The following is a 14,559-nucleotide window of genomic DNA, read 5'->3' as shown; positions in this document are numbered from 1 at the left end:
TACTCACAACACTAAATACAACCTGTACAAGCTTTATAATATAAAATATGTTAATTTTACAGATTACAACAACCTTGACAATCATTTTAAGTTATAAAAATATTGCTTTTAAATATATGGGACAATGCTATGAAAGGATAAAGATCCATCAACTCTAACCGGGATCCCAATAAAAACAAGAATAATTATATACGTTTACGGCTTACGCATTATTCCCTTGCCATAATACGGAAATATAGGAATTTTAAACTAAAATATTAAACAATTGTTAAAACGAAGTAAAATATGGGGTATAATCGTTATTTTCGACTCCATCTTCTTACGCTACGAAACAAGTTCTGGAAAGCCACTTACTAAAGCAAAGAAATTCGTATGACAATCCTCCAAACTAGCTCCGTTTGTTTGGTGATTTTGATGCGTCATATTAATCCCATGGTATCCGTTTAGATTTTAATCACTTTTCACACTTTATTCTTGAGTAAAACACTTAATAACATAAAAAAAACGCAAACATTTCACTTGGTTTTCACCTTTCAATGGCGACTGCAAAATGGCGGATACGAAACAACAAGCGCAGTGCTTCAAACCACTGCATTGGTCTAAATTAGTCACGTGTCTCTTGGAGTAAATTTGACGTCACGCACGTGTAATGGCTTCCTTAAGAGTCGGCTATATTTATAAAACGCCTGAACTTTTTCAAAAATCATCGTTTATATGTCATAACGTGAGTTAAAATCAAATCTGTAGCTTTTATTTAATAAATCTTATTAAAATTTAATATATAAGTTTATTTTTAATTAATGGAATACTAAAATATCATTGAAAGTTTAGGTACATGGTTAAAAATAATACTGTATTTATATTTACAGATTTTTAGATACTCATCGAAATTACCAAAAAAAAAAGTTCTAAAGGAAACTATTAAACACAGGAATTTAATTTCTTCGACCTGTCAGTCTTTAGCTGATAGAGGTTTTCTCAGATCTCAGAAAGCATACGATCCGCCAAACGATGTCGAATCAAAACTGTCTGATATTTGTAAAAGGGTGTTAGGATTAAATTATAATGTGGAAGAAGAAATAACCATAAAAAACAAATATTTGTTATTGAATGCATGTTTCGAAGAACTTGGTCATTGTGTTCCAAACTCTGATCTATTCAAAATAAATAACATTGCTAAAATAATTGAATTTTATAAAACACCAGTTAAAACAATAACACCATATGAAGAATTAAAAAAGCAAAATTTACCTCCAAATTTACATGTTCAACAAGATTATGTTAGATTTACTGAAGACACCAGTGATTATTTTAAGGGAATCACAGCATTTCCTAAATCATCAACAATAGTTACTAGTCTTAAATATAAATCAAAATATAAAGGTTACAAAGCAGATCCAATTAATAATGCTCCATTTGATAAAGAAGGACATTACAAGGGCTAAAAACAATTATTATTATTACTAATTCACTCACTATTTGTTTAAAATAGTTTATGTATAATGTAAACATTTTTTTTTTTACATTAACATTTTCAAATAAAGAAATAGTAAAATGAAAACAAAATTAGTAACAAAAAAATAAATAACACTCAATAAAAGTAATAAAAATATACTTTGATTGTTACCCTTTTCTGATGGTATTCATTTCAAAATTTTTAATTTATAAAAAAAAAAAAATTAATTAAATAAATACAAAAAAAAAAGTATACATACATTCATTATTTAAAAAAAAAAAAAATTCATTCCTTTTTGTTTTAAAATTACATTGAATACATCATATTAATTACAAATCATTGAATTCATCAATTATAATCTGATCTTATTCATTTAATAAGTTTTCTTAAATAAAATGATAAACTTATTTTCTCTTTCAATAAGTTTAAGTAAAATTTTTTACTTTCTAGGTTTGAAAATCCCTTTTTTTAAACTTTTTTCTCCTGCAGTGGGCTGAAAGAAATTCCAAATATTTCATTTATTAAGTGAAAATCGTGGAAAATAAAAAAAAATTTTTTTTAAAAACCGACTTACAACAACTCTCGTTCCGAATAACATTCTTGCTTTGTCTTCTTCCTGTGGAGAACCTTCTTCTTTGTTTCTTTTATTCGATTTTATTTGCAATTTTTGTTTGATCGCCTGCGATAAAATCACTCGTCTGCTATCGGTTTTCATGGCTAATAATAAATCTAACCACGTCCAAGTCACGTTATGGTATTCTAATGTCGGAATCACTAAACTAAAATCCCTGATGTCTTCAAGATTTTTTTCCTTGCTACCTTTATAACTCACTCGAACGGGTACTTCCGGAATTTTAATGTAAATAAATAATTTATTTTTTTCTGCTCGTTCCTAAAAATTTAAAAAATTTAAAAAGGTAATTGTAATTTTTTTAAAAATAAAATTCGATATACCTTCATTTTTTCAACGTCGTCGTCAATTTTCACATAAAAATTTGTCTCTTTTCCTTTTTTGTTTCCGGCTTTGCTTTTCCTGCTACTATTTTTTTGATGATCGTCCACATCTTCCAAATTATCTCCTTCGATAGTGTCCGGATCTCGTCCCGGAAAACAAAATGCAACCATGGTATTGTAAAATTTTTTAGTGAGTCCGATGGTTAGGGGAGCAACGTTTATTTCAAAATGTTCTTTCACGGAAATCCCACCGACCGGAGCTTTTTCCCGACAATAAACTCTTACCGAACGTTTTCTATCGATCGGCATATTGCTTTGTATTTCAGAAGGTGTTAACACTTCCGTGTAAACTTGATTCGGTAATAAATTCGTCATTCTTACGTAATCTAATTCTAATAGGTGTTCGACGGAATCGTCACTTTTTGAGTTTTTAGTGTACCTGCAAGGAAAACAACATACCTTATAAATAAAATTATTGAAAAATAATTTAAAAAACTGTTCGCTATGCAAAACGTACAAAAAATTTGTTAAAACTAAATCTGCTATCCCTAGCTGACCATCCGCTTCGGTGAGTCTCCATTTTGCGTACTTAAAAACAATTTCGTTAGCTCTGACAGCTTTAGCAGGAACATCAGTTTTCGTTGTGGCCAATCTTTGATTAGCTGACAATTGGGATTCCTTATAACAAGACAACATCATGTCTAATTCCTCACTTTGCGTCGTTAAAAGCTCCTTGCATTCAAAAACTTCGTGGTTGAGATTTTTTAATTCTATTATAAGTTCTTTCGAATGATCTTCCGTTAATTGCTTTTGAAGTAAATAAGCTTCTTTTTCTAAGCGTCTTAAATTTGAAACCAGACTTCTTACTTGATTCTGTAAAACTTGTATCGGGCCTCTTTGGTCTTCGGTTGAATGAAGTGCCAATTGAAATCTCATCCTTTGTAAACGCTCGTATATTTCTTTTCGTTTGGGATCCACGTATAGTAATAAATGGTTAACTATATCTAATATCATGGCATATTGTAAAGAATTTGTACAAACATTTAAATCGTGATGCATAAGAGTGAAAGCGTCGACGGCGGTTTCCTTTTTTTCCCAGGGACCATTTTCTTCGATGGGCAACGGAGGAACCTCGTCTAAAGTATTTGGATCTATACTGGTATCACCGTATCTAGCATAAAAAAATTCGCATTTACACCTTGATACTATTCTCTGTAGTTGAACGGGATTACTTTTCCCTTCGTCTATGCTGCTAGCTCCGACCGTTTCTGTCACAATGCCTCCGACACTCTGGCCACTGCCAACTAAATGAGGCACATCTGGCAAATCCGCTATAACAGCAACCGAACAATCTTTTTCTTGAATGTTGTCCACGGTGACCCACATAATGTTTTCATCAATTTTATCACTTTCTCCAGCCGCCACGGTCGCATAATACTGCATGCACTCTAAAGAACCCACCCACGTAGTCTTCGAAACTAAAGTTCCATCTTTCCAAACGGGACTGTGAATTTTTTGAAGAATTTCTGCTTTCGCAGCACTTAATATAACGTAGCCTTTGGTATCACAGCCTTTCAATAAAACTTGACTATTTACTAAAGCAACTAAAAAATTCAAGATTTTATGTCGGGACGAAGTACTAAATTTTAAATTAGTTATTGAAATTAAAAAAAAAGAAAATTTTACTAAGCCAATTTTTGTGAACAACGTCATCGTCCTGACAAGCTTGTAGGCCCTGCAATTGTTGTCCTGTTGACTGTGATGGTAAATCGTCGCTGTACGCTTCAGGTTTGTTACCCACTTCAGCAATTAACTGTTGCAACATTAAAGCAGCATTACCAGATTGAGTTTTTGTCATTGGGGATGGAGAAGCCGCAGTAATGGCTGTAGCGCTTAAGCTATCGTTCAATTTCTGAGCTCGAGGTTTATTTGAATTATCTCCTCTGAATTGCTTTAATGATTCTGTCGATAAATTTTTTTTGAGTTGCTGAAAGTAAAGTAAGTGAAACGCACATTAAAATTTATAAAAATCCATTATTAAAATAAAACAACATTAAGATTAATTTCATTTTCATTACCTGACTTTTCATAAATGCATCAAACAACGTAAAAGCTACATCTCTGTTTTTTTTGGTCCACGCTCCTTTGAGATCATAGACAACCAACTTGTGTGTGGGTATATCTTTGCTAGATACTCCTCGGTCGGAATTGTTAAGTATATCAGCCGCTCTTTGATGGCGCAATACTGTTTCTCTCACGTAGGATACTTTTGCGACGCTAAGGCAGTAGCATTTTTCAACTGGCTGAGTAAGGCTCAATACTTCGTTTCCCAATCCTTGTAAGGCACTTTTTAACCAAATTTCAACATCGTTTAAGTCACAGTTCATGCATAAAACCGACCACTCTGCTCGTGGCCTGTGTTTTAAAACATCTTCCACTGGCATTATGTTAAGCATGTGTTCAGAGTTAAATGTAATCCTTCCACCGAGTAATTCAAAACCAATTTGCTTTGCAAAAGACATCCAGTAAAAAATTTGAAATTTGTGAAAACCTAATAAAATTCTAACCTTTCTGTAATGCCTACTCAATTGTTTTTTTCGAGATCTAATATTTCGAAATATGGCTCCCCGTTTAGTAGGCCTTGTGACACCTTAAATAATTTTAAACCATATTAACTTTTAAAATTGTTCAATCTTTCTATAAAGCAGTGAACCAGCACTAACAATTACCTGACAAAATAAGTTTAAGATTTTCACACCAACGAAGAGTGCTTCCAAATAGACTAGCATTAGGGCAGTCAAAATCTGGAGATCCGGAATTCGATACCGGTTTAGTATCTAAAGAAAGACTGACATTCAAATTTTGAGACCGAAATGCTCTGAAGGAGTCGTGCTCTTGATTACTTGAATACTCTGGTAGTTTATTAGGTGCACAAGGCATTACAGCATGATGATCGTTGGGATCAGCTAAACAAACCCAATGCATTTTTAAAGTCAGTTTTAAGTTTGGAAGGTGAAGTAAACGACGATCGTCGTATTTCGAAGCCGTTTTTACATTAACGTCAAAATCTCCTTGAAAAATAATCTTAGCTAAAATAATATTATATAAAAATTATTTTTAAAAAAAACTAACTTTTAAATATTTAACAAATAAATTGTAACAAACCGTTGGTCCAATCCATTGCCACTCTTGTCCATTTTAATTCCATTTCTTCCGTTGTATTGTAGGGATCTAAAGAAGCGTGTAAAAGCATGGTTAGCTGATGAACAAACATAGTTAATCGACCGTGAAATAATAATCGCATTTTATCCCAAAATGGAAGTGGAGGACTCGGGTCCTTCGATGGAGGTGAAATTTTTTCAAAACTTAAATTGCATTGTGCAATTACGGGTTCCCAACACGGTCCAAAAGCATAACTGAAGTATTCCACATTACAATTAAAATCGTAATAAAATTTTAAAGCAGTCATCGATCTGTCTATTTCGAGTTCTCCGAAAGGTGCTCCGAGGTCTATAACAACTTCTCTTTTTGCTCTCTTGGTAGCTTCCTGTTCAGCTCCGCACAACCTTCCAAATATGTGAAATGATTTAATATCCATGAGCGGTTGTGGAAAATCTCTAAGCTGAACTTTCCATTCGCTACAGCTAGCGGAGATAGATCGACACCATAAAATTGAAAATTCCAATCCTTCTTCGGGCCATAAACTATGAAAAAAAAAAAAAAATTTTCTTTTAAGTTTTGATTTTTAAATTATATATGTATCATATAAGTTTATTATATTTCCTTAAAATAACACTTAGGTTAAGTACCTATCAGGATCCACTTCTGTCATGACTCTAACTACATTTTCAGCACCGTGAATAGATGGATCTGCTAAAGATATAACTCGGATATCTTTTAAGGACCAAGCCAAAAGACGCGTTCTGGCAGGAGATTGTTTGCTCATTTGCTTGGACCTTTGTATGTATATTTCCGCATTTTTCCTACGCAAACTCTTGTAAAGTTCTTCGATTTTGCTCGCTTGCATGGATAAATGAGTTTTCGATAATTCTGCAACTTTTGCATCTAACATTTGTTCACGCTTTAAACTTTCTTGATATTCATCTTCTAAGAGTTCGTAATTATCTCTCAATTTGACTTCGAAAGCATCGTCACTCATTTCGAATAAAAATTCATTGATTTTCACCAAAAGATCCGGTGGTAATGGACTGTTTACAGTAAAGGAAGATTTTTTTCTTTTGTGGACAAGTTTAAGCCATTTCCACAATGTGACGAATTCGTTTTGTACAGCATCGGCGTAATTATGTTCGTGAGGAAATGAAGCCTTAACTGAATCTGCATTTATAGACCTAAAATTTATTAATTATTAATTTATTCATCATCCCGAAAACAAATAAAAAAATTCCATTTCATTTTTAAATATATTGTTAATAATTACCAGATAACATTTTTACTTAGAGTAAGACCTTCAGTTTTTTTTCTTTCTTCGGCTACCTCGTAATTTTCCAAAACCTTTGAAAAGTTTAAAGACTCGAAAGCAAAAATATGTGCACCATCAATTAAAATTTTAAGCAATGTGGTTTCCATTCCAACAAATTTTCCAGTATTGCCAGCCATTAGATCAGATATAATGAAAACCATTTCGTGAGCAATACCTACAGTCACATGCAAATAAACGCTTCCTTTAACAGAGACTATCCAACTGATGGGTTTTTTCGGTTTATCCGAAGATCCATTATTAACCGTTTCGACATTGTTACCCAATGTGAATTTAAAATTTTGAATAAATTTTGAAAATTCGTTGAGTAGAGTTAAAATTTTTAAATGAAGATTTGCACACCATTTTAAATGAACTTGCTCTTGGATTTGACATGAAATTTCATTGCTATCATGTTTAAATGTAAGTCTGGCAAGCTTTATATGAGTGTACATTGACTAAAAAAAAAAAAACAAACATTTTTAAAAACATTTTAACATTTAAATTTCAATAAATTTAAAAAAATAATAAATAAATAAATTATTAAAAGTAATTCAAAAAGAAAAATATTTAAGTAAACCTTTATTTCATCAGATTTGACGCAGCTATACTGAATTGCTGATGGAATTAAGGATGACATTTTGCTTCCTTCGACAACTACTCCAAATTTACCACGACTACTATCTAAACTTATTTTATCTAACCTGGTCATTAGACATATTTTCTTGCTTGCAATGAAAAATAAATTTATATTGCTTCCAACAATGCTATTAATAAAAAAAAAACTTTTTTCTGGCTGAGTCAATTTTTTTTCGTTTTTATTCTTCATAGTAAATCCATATTCCGTAACGCTTTTTAATATTTCCAATATTAATTGAGAAGTTACTGGACTCCATTCCAATCTAAGTAAGTCTAACATTGCATTTAATTTAATTTCTGATGCTCCTTGACTTCTTCCTTTGATGACAAAAACTCCAATAAAAAATGGAGTACCCCAAGTGTGATACTTTTTTAACATTGGCGGATCCGCATTCAATAGTGAATTATTTATTTTACACCAAAATGATTCAGTTATCCATTCTAAATTCCAATGTTTATCACCAAAAAAAAGTTTTCCCAATGGAGATTCATAAGCTGATCCCCTTAATTCTGTCATTCTATCCAATAATATTTCTGTTCTGGTAAAACCAATCGATGTCAAAGTTGGTTCTTCGGGTAAATGCAACCAGACAGAAACTTTACGAAGTTCGGCTCTACCAGATAATTGGCAACTGTTGCAGAAATTATCAAACCAGGAAGTACTTTTTTTAACATTCATTTTATTAGTTGCTAAATTTTTTGAAACGTTTTCATTCAAACTATTTTGTAAAAAGTTATTTATTACCCAGGGTTGTATTAATTTATGATGGTAATTGATGCAAAAAGTATCTAGTGCCAAATATACAAATAAAACTAATTCCTCATATTTTCCATCAACTGCCAATTTGTTCATTTCGAGAAAATTTTCTTTGTTACATTTCACGATAAAATTATCGATAACCAGAGACAAAAACATTTGGGGAAGTTTTGTCGGAGGTTCCTTTACTGGTTTCAAACTTGTCGAATTATTTACTTGAGTGTTTAACATTAAACATTGTAAACTAGAACTGAAATCTATTTTTTGATTTTCACCCATTCCATTTAGCATTGAATTTTCCACTTTAAGGGTAAAATTTTTAGGTATAAGAGGAAAAAATCTAAAAAAAATACTTTCATTTATACTTGGAGAAATGTGTCCTGAAGATACTGACTTAATATTACTTTCTTGTTTTTTTTTAGAATGAGCCAACTTATAAATTCCTTCATTAATGACAGATTTCACATTTCCTATTTCAACATATAATTTTTCAACTGATAAAGGTCCCTGTGCTATTATGGTACCTTCAAGAGATATTCCAAATGATAATTCCCCCAGGCAAGTTTCAGGACTTGCTTCAACAGCATGTTTTAATAATTTAGCTGTTGTTGAACCAACTGACACATTTACCAAGAGTGTTCGTGCATTGTGAATTATGCTTCCATCTAAATGAAGTTCTGCTGCTGTCGCATGAATCAACCATTCTGGTGATTCTTTTCTAAGAAACATAGCATTTACATTGTAAATGTGTACAGCCATAAACTGAACAAAAGTTAAAATTACTGGAGGAATTTTAGCATTATGAAATGACAGTTTATTCGATAGACTTTCTTCTTTAACTGAAGAAGAACTGCTGATATCTTTATTAATTCTTACATCTTTGACAATTACTGAAACTAATTTTGTAACTTCACTGCTAAAAAAACTGCTTCTAAAATAGATTTCTTCAATAAGCTGGAAATAAATGAAATAATATAAAAATAAACAGAAATGATTTTATTAGAAACTGGAATAAATGAGCAGTTTTGATTAAAAATATCCATCATTTATGTAGAAATATAAAAATTAATTTAAAATTGAATAATAATTTGAAATTCTTTAACAATTACTTATATGGTTTTTAAAATATTGCAAACTAAGTCACTTATAGGTAAAAGCAAATTAATTTAAACAATTACCATTTTGGATACCTTCAAATTTTTAAAACTAAATTAGAAAATACTTACAACAGAAAATCCATTTCTAGATATGTAAACATCGTGCAATACAAAATAAGGAATACCAATTCTTCCAATTTCAACCTTAATCTTATATTTTTGCTTAAATAGCCATGTTAAAAATTTCGGAAATATCCTAAAAGTTATTTAAAAAAATAATTTAAAATTTTGTGTAATTAGATTTTAAGAATGCAAAATTTTGTTTGACAAAAAAACATCACAGTTAATCTTGAAAATATATATTGAAAATTGTATATAAGTAAATACTATTAGATAAATGTCAAAAATTACGAAAGAATTACCAAGAAATGCCAATGTAAATTAAGCATAAAAATATAACAAAAGTTACTAAACCGGTCATTTCATTTTCTATGAAAGCTACATATATAAACAGATTTAACAATCATTTCCAATTTAGCTGTTTTAAAGTAAAAAAAAAAAAAAAAAACTTAAAAAAATTATCATTATTATTCAACCATCTGATTTACAAACGTAACGAATTCTGCTACCACGATGATATACGTACGGTCCTAGAATTTAGAATAATGCTTAGGACGTGTTTATCTATTCTACGCTTTAATTTATAAATTTGGGTCTTCAAAATGGCCGGCTATAATAGAAAAGATTGGGAAGATTTAAATATTACAAAAGAAGAAGTTGAAAATATAACACAAGCATTAAAAAAGGAAGGATTTCGAAAATTATTAGCTGAATATGCTGAAGAAATAACCGATCCAAAAAATAAAAAGCAATTTCAAGAAGACATTATCAAACTTGAAGCCGAACGAGGAGTTGATTGTACTTTTGTAAATCCCGAACCCGGTTTTGTCATCAAAACAAGTGTTGATGGAAATAAGAAAGCTTTTATAAATATTTCTAAAAATAAAGCCGTCGGGCGGCCTGATTACAAACGTGATATCAAAGATAATAATAGAGGATTAAATTGGTCTATTCCGCTATGCCAAGCACCCGGCAGAGAAGATTTTGATAAAAAGCGAAATCGTTGTGTTGTGTACGACGTAATTTTTCATCCCGACACAATTCATTTGACTGAAAAAAATCCGAAATTTAAAGAATTAGTTATTGATACCGCATTAAATGCTGTCGAGGAAAGTTTTAAAGTTCACCTCGACAGAAAAAATCTTAAATTTCCAAAATTAAAATATAAAGGATTACCGAATGCAACGGTTATTAGGAAAAAATCAAAATGTCAGCCAAAATTAAGTGAGGAAGATAAGGAATTTTTCGAAAAAATTAATTGCCCATTCAAGCCTCTTAATGAAAAACAACCCGTCGTCAGAAATATTGAAAGCAAAAAATCGGACTCATCAAAATATACAACTCCAAAATATGTTGTCAAACACCGTACAGGAATTGATTTACAGGAGTTTACCTATGATAAAAATGCAAAAATAAACTGTGCCATTCCTAAAGAACTGATTATTGAAATAAATCTTCCCATGCTTAATAGCACACAAAATGTTAATTTAGATATAATGGAAAAATCATTACATTTAGTTTGTGAAAAACCATCAAAATATAAGCTAGATATTCAATTGCCTTATAGTGTGAGTGAAGAAACTGGAAATGCAAAATTTGATAAAGAAAGAAAATTACTTATTGTAACACTTCCTGTGATAAAATCAAAAATGACTATTAAGGATCTTATAAGAGAAGATAGTGGTGTTGAAAGTGATTTCAGTCCAGTGGGTAGTGTTTCTAATAATGAATATGCAAGCATAGAAGAAGAGAACATTATTAATGATACAAGAGATTCATTTAGTATTGAAGAAGTTGAGGATATTAATGATTATATTTCAAATATTGAAGAGAGTGCTGAGGAAAGTGATAAAGAAAATGAATGCAGGACTGAAAAAAAAACAGAAGAGTTTTTAGAATCAGATAAACATTACATATTACCCACTTTTTCCTGTAATGTTGATGATGATAAAATTTGCTTCGTTTTAAATGTAAAAAATGTTGATGGTAATTCAATTGAAAAAAAACTTGTCAATTCCAGTTCATATCACATTAAATTTGTTTCTATCGGTTCAGGGTTTTTTCCTTCCCATTATGCCTTTTTTATCGATTTTAAAGAAAGTTGCAATATAAAAGATGTGATTTGTGATACTTGGGACAACAATGTAACATTATTGATAGAATTTGAAAAAAATAATGATTGTGTTACTAAATATTATGTTGGAATCAATCAAGAATTTGTCACCGAATACTTACTTAGCTTTCCTTTAGAATTGAAAAAAATTGAAGATTATATTATGAACAAAGTTGCTGAAAATGAAGGAAGTGATGTACCTATTAATATTGAAGTAGAATCTGCTCATCCTGAGGAAGTAGTACTCAATATTACTCCTTTAATTCCTGAAAATTCAAATGATGAAGTTGTTATAGAACAAAAAATCTCAGACTCTCCGAGAAGAATTTTACCTGAAGAAAAATGCAGAACATTTTCAGAATCAGGAGTCGATGAGATTGTAAGCCATTATTTATTTATTTATTTTTTATTATAATTTCTTTTTTAAATTGTAAAATAAAATTTTGTCCTATTTTTTTAAGGTACCAGGTCCTGCTGTGAGAAAAAGTATACTTAAAAAAAGAATCAATAGAAGTTTATCGGAATCGAATGCAGAGGATTACATTTTGAATTCATCTTGTGGTAAATCGTTATATGATGGTTCTGATTTTTGCATAAATGAAGAAGAAGAAGTTCCTCACATTAAGAAAACCGTTCGTTTTAGTGAAAAAATTAGGCAACAACTTTTTAGGTTTGTCATTAACTTTATTCCATATTTTTTTTTTTTTTTTGCTTTCAAAAAAATTTAATCCCTCAATTAAATTCGATTTCATTTGATAATGCGACTGACGAAACGTTCACATTTTATTTTAGAGTCAATTCGACCATATTAGGAAGAAAAAATAAAAATAAAAAGAAAAGTAAGAATAAGAAGAGAGCATTGGAAAGGAAATTGAGCGAAAGTGAAAATTCGGAAACGGAAAACGGTAAGGAAACAAATAGAAAACAAATCAAATCTAAAAAATGTAAAAAACAACCTAAGAAAAAAACACTAATAGAAGACGTTTCTAATTCGACAAACAATGAAAATAATAATAATAATAATGATAATAATAATTGTGATAGCAAGGGTAATAAAAAAAATGAGGGGAATGATAAAATGAACGTGGAATCGAAAAACGAAGATGAAAATATAAATAAAGAAAATGAGGATAAATTAAAATTCGGTTTGAAGAAAAACGATAAAATATTCGAATTTAAAAGCGATTTAATTTTTGATCTTGAAGTTTAAAACTTGATCTTAATACTTAATTGTACAAATAATATTAATAATAATAATAATAATAATATCGATGCTATTATTATAACTGTCGGTGTCATCTTATAAGGGGTAGTTTTAACATAAAAAATGTCGTATAAAACGGATTAGAATTGTATGATTTAATTGAAATTAAAAAAAAGGAAAATTATTATTATTATTATTATTATTATTATTATTGTGGGAAAATGCAGAATTCTTCGATTGCTTTCCTTTTTAAAATCAATAAACAAAAAAAAAAAAAAATTCGATTCGATTCGTTGTAAATTATTGCATGTAAACTTGATTTTTCTTTTTTTTTCTTTTTTTCTTTTTTATTAAAAGTTAATCGTAAATGATAAAATCAATATTCAATCATTATTTAAATCGATAATAGAAGGAGGAAAATGAAAATAATCAATCAATATTTATTAAGGTTATTTAATCATATTAATAGATTTTTAATTAAAATAAAATATAATAATAATGTTATTTATAAAAATTTATAAGTTATAATAATAATTATTATTATTATTCCATCTTTTTTTTTTAATGATTGGAAACGTTTATGTTTTTATTTAAAATATGAAGTTAATTGTAAATCCCCTCCCAGCCCCCCCAAAAAAAAGATATGGGAATTATTTATTTACTTTTATAAAGAAGAATAAAAACTTAGGGTTAATGACTTTAAAAAACTATCATGGAAGGAGGAAGTTTAAATCTAATCTAATTTTTTTTTTTTGTTTTTAACGTGGTAAGCAATAATTTTTATTGCGTGCGTTGTTCGATGTTTCCTATTTAAAAAAAAAAAAAAAAAATCGTTTACTTGTTTAAAAAAAAAAATTTTTATTTTAACACTTGGTTAAATTATTTTAATTGTAATTTATTTATTTATTTTTTAATAAATTTAGTTAATTACTTTTTAACCGTTTATAAAAAAAAAAAAAAAAAGGTGGGAAAAAAAGTAATTTAAACAATTAAAACCAAAAAAAAAACAAATCATTTTAGTAAAAAAAAAAATAAGGGAAAGTTTTTGTAAAAAAATATAAAATGTAAATATTGCGTGTTTTTCGGTAACTTTTTCTCTAAAATCACAAAAAAAATTTTAAACCGAAAAAAAAAACGTCACGCACCTTCCACGTGTCTGCCGGTCAATGAAATCTACAAGGGAATATAATAATAATAATAATAATAACGACACGTTTTAAAAAAAGGTCGAAAGTACAACAACAACGAAAACAAATTTTTTAATACTTTTTCTATTTTTCTTTAAATTTCATTTTAAATCCGATCGTCAAATACAAATTCATATTTAAAATAAATTACGGTTGTTGTTGTTGTTGTTGTTTCCCTCCCCCTTTCCATCCCCCCTTCCCCTTCCCCCCTCAGTTTATTTTTTTTGTTTTAAATCAATAATTGATTACTTTTTATATCAAATTTATTAAATTAATTTTTTATTTTAATTTAATTTATTTATTATTAATTTTTTTTCTTTACGTTCGTAACGTTTCCATCAGGATTTCAAATAAATAATTTAATATTAATAATAATAATGATAATAATAATAATAATTTTTAATTTTAAAATTCGATCGTTATTTTTTATTTTTTCTCTGAATTTTTTTTGATTAATGAAAAAATTTAATAATAAAAAAAAAAAACTTTTATATAAGAAAACTTTTCTTATTTTTTTCTTTTTTACGGGGCGGTGGTGGGGGGAGGGGAGGGGAA

General features: G+C 29.2%; 3 protein-coding genes across 3 annotated transcripts; 2 read left to right on the top strand and 1 right to left on the bottom strand.

Annotated features, from left to right (window-relative positions):
- Positions 1-649: 649 nt before the first annotated feature.
- On the top strand, positions 650-1,445 carry Phum_PHUM174810 (mitochondrial 50S ribosomal protein L50, putative; the record flags this gene model as incomplete). The annotated part of the gene is made up of 2 exons (XM_002425068.1): positions 650-724; positions 870-1,445. The coding sequence occupies 2 exons, from the start codon at positions 650-652 to the stop codon at positions 1,443-1,445; spliced, it is 651 nt and encodes a 216-aa protein (XP_002425113.1).
- A 450-nt stretch (positions 1,446-1,895) lies between these two features.
- On the bottom strand, positions 1,896-9,829 carry Phum_PHUM174800 (uncharacterized protein; the record flags this gene model as incomplete). Its single annotated transcript, XM_002425067.1, has 13 exons — positions 1,896-1,949; positions 2,031-2,348; positions 2,411-2,849; positions 2,928-4,014; positions 4,097-4,397; positions 4,489-5,060; positions 5,140-5,499; positions 5,576-6,114; positions 6,220-6,759; positions 6,849-7,345; positions 7,468-9,237; positions 9,510-9,636; positions 9,792-9,829. 13 exons carry the CDS (start codon positions 9,827-9,829, stop codon positions 1,896-1,898), a joined length of 6,642 nt encoding a protein of 2,213 aa, XP_002425112.1.
- A 273-nt stretch (positions 9,830-10,102) lies between these two features.
- Phum_PHUM174790 (uncharacterized protein) lies at positions 10,103-12,823 on the top strand (the record flags this gene model as incomplete). Its single annotated transcript, XM_002425066.1, has 3 exons — positions 10,103-11,992; positions 12,075-12,283; positions 12,406-12,823. 3 exons carry the CDS (start codon positions 10,103-10,105, stop codon positions 12,821-12,823), a joined length of 2,517 nt encoding a protein of 838 aa, XP_002425111.1.
- Between the last annotated feature and the right edge of the window lie 1,736 nt (positions 12,824-14,559).

This window comes from Pediculus humanus, genomic scaffold, assembly GCF_000006295.1.
Source record: "Pediculus humanus corporis 1103172107521 genomic scaffold, whole genome shotgun sequence".
Taxonomy (NCBI): Eukaryota; Metazoa; Arthropoda; class Insecta; order Psocodea; family Pediculidae; genus Pediculus; species Pediculus humanus.
Note: the sequence above shows the minus strand (reverse complement) of the source record. Positions and strands in the feature narration are given on the sequence as shown.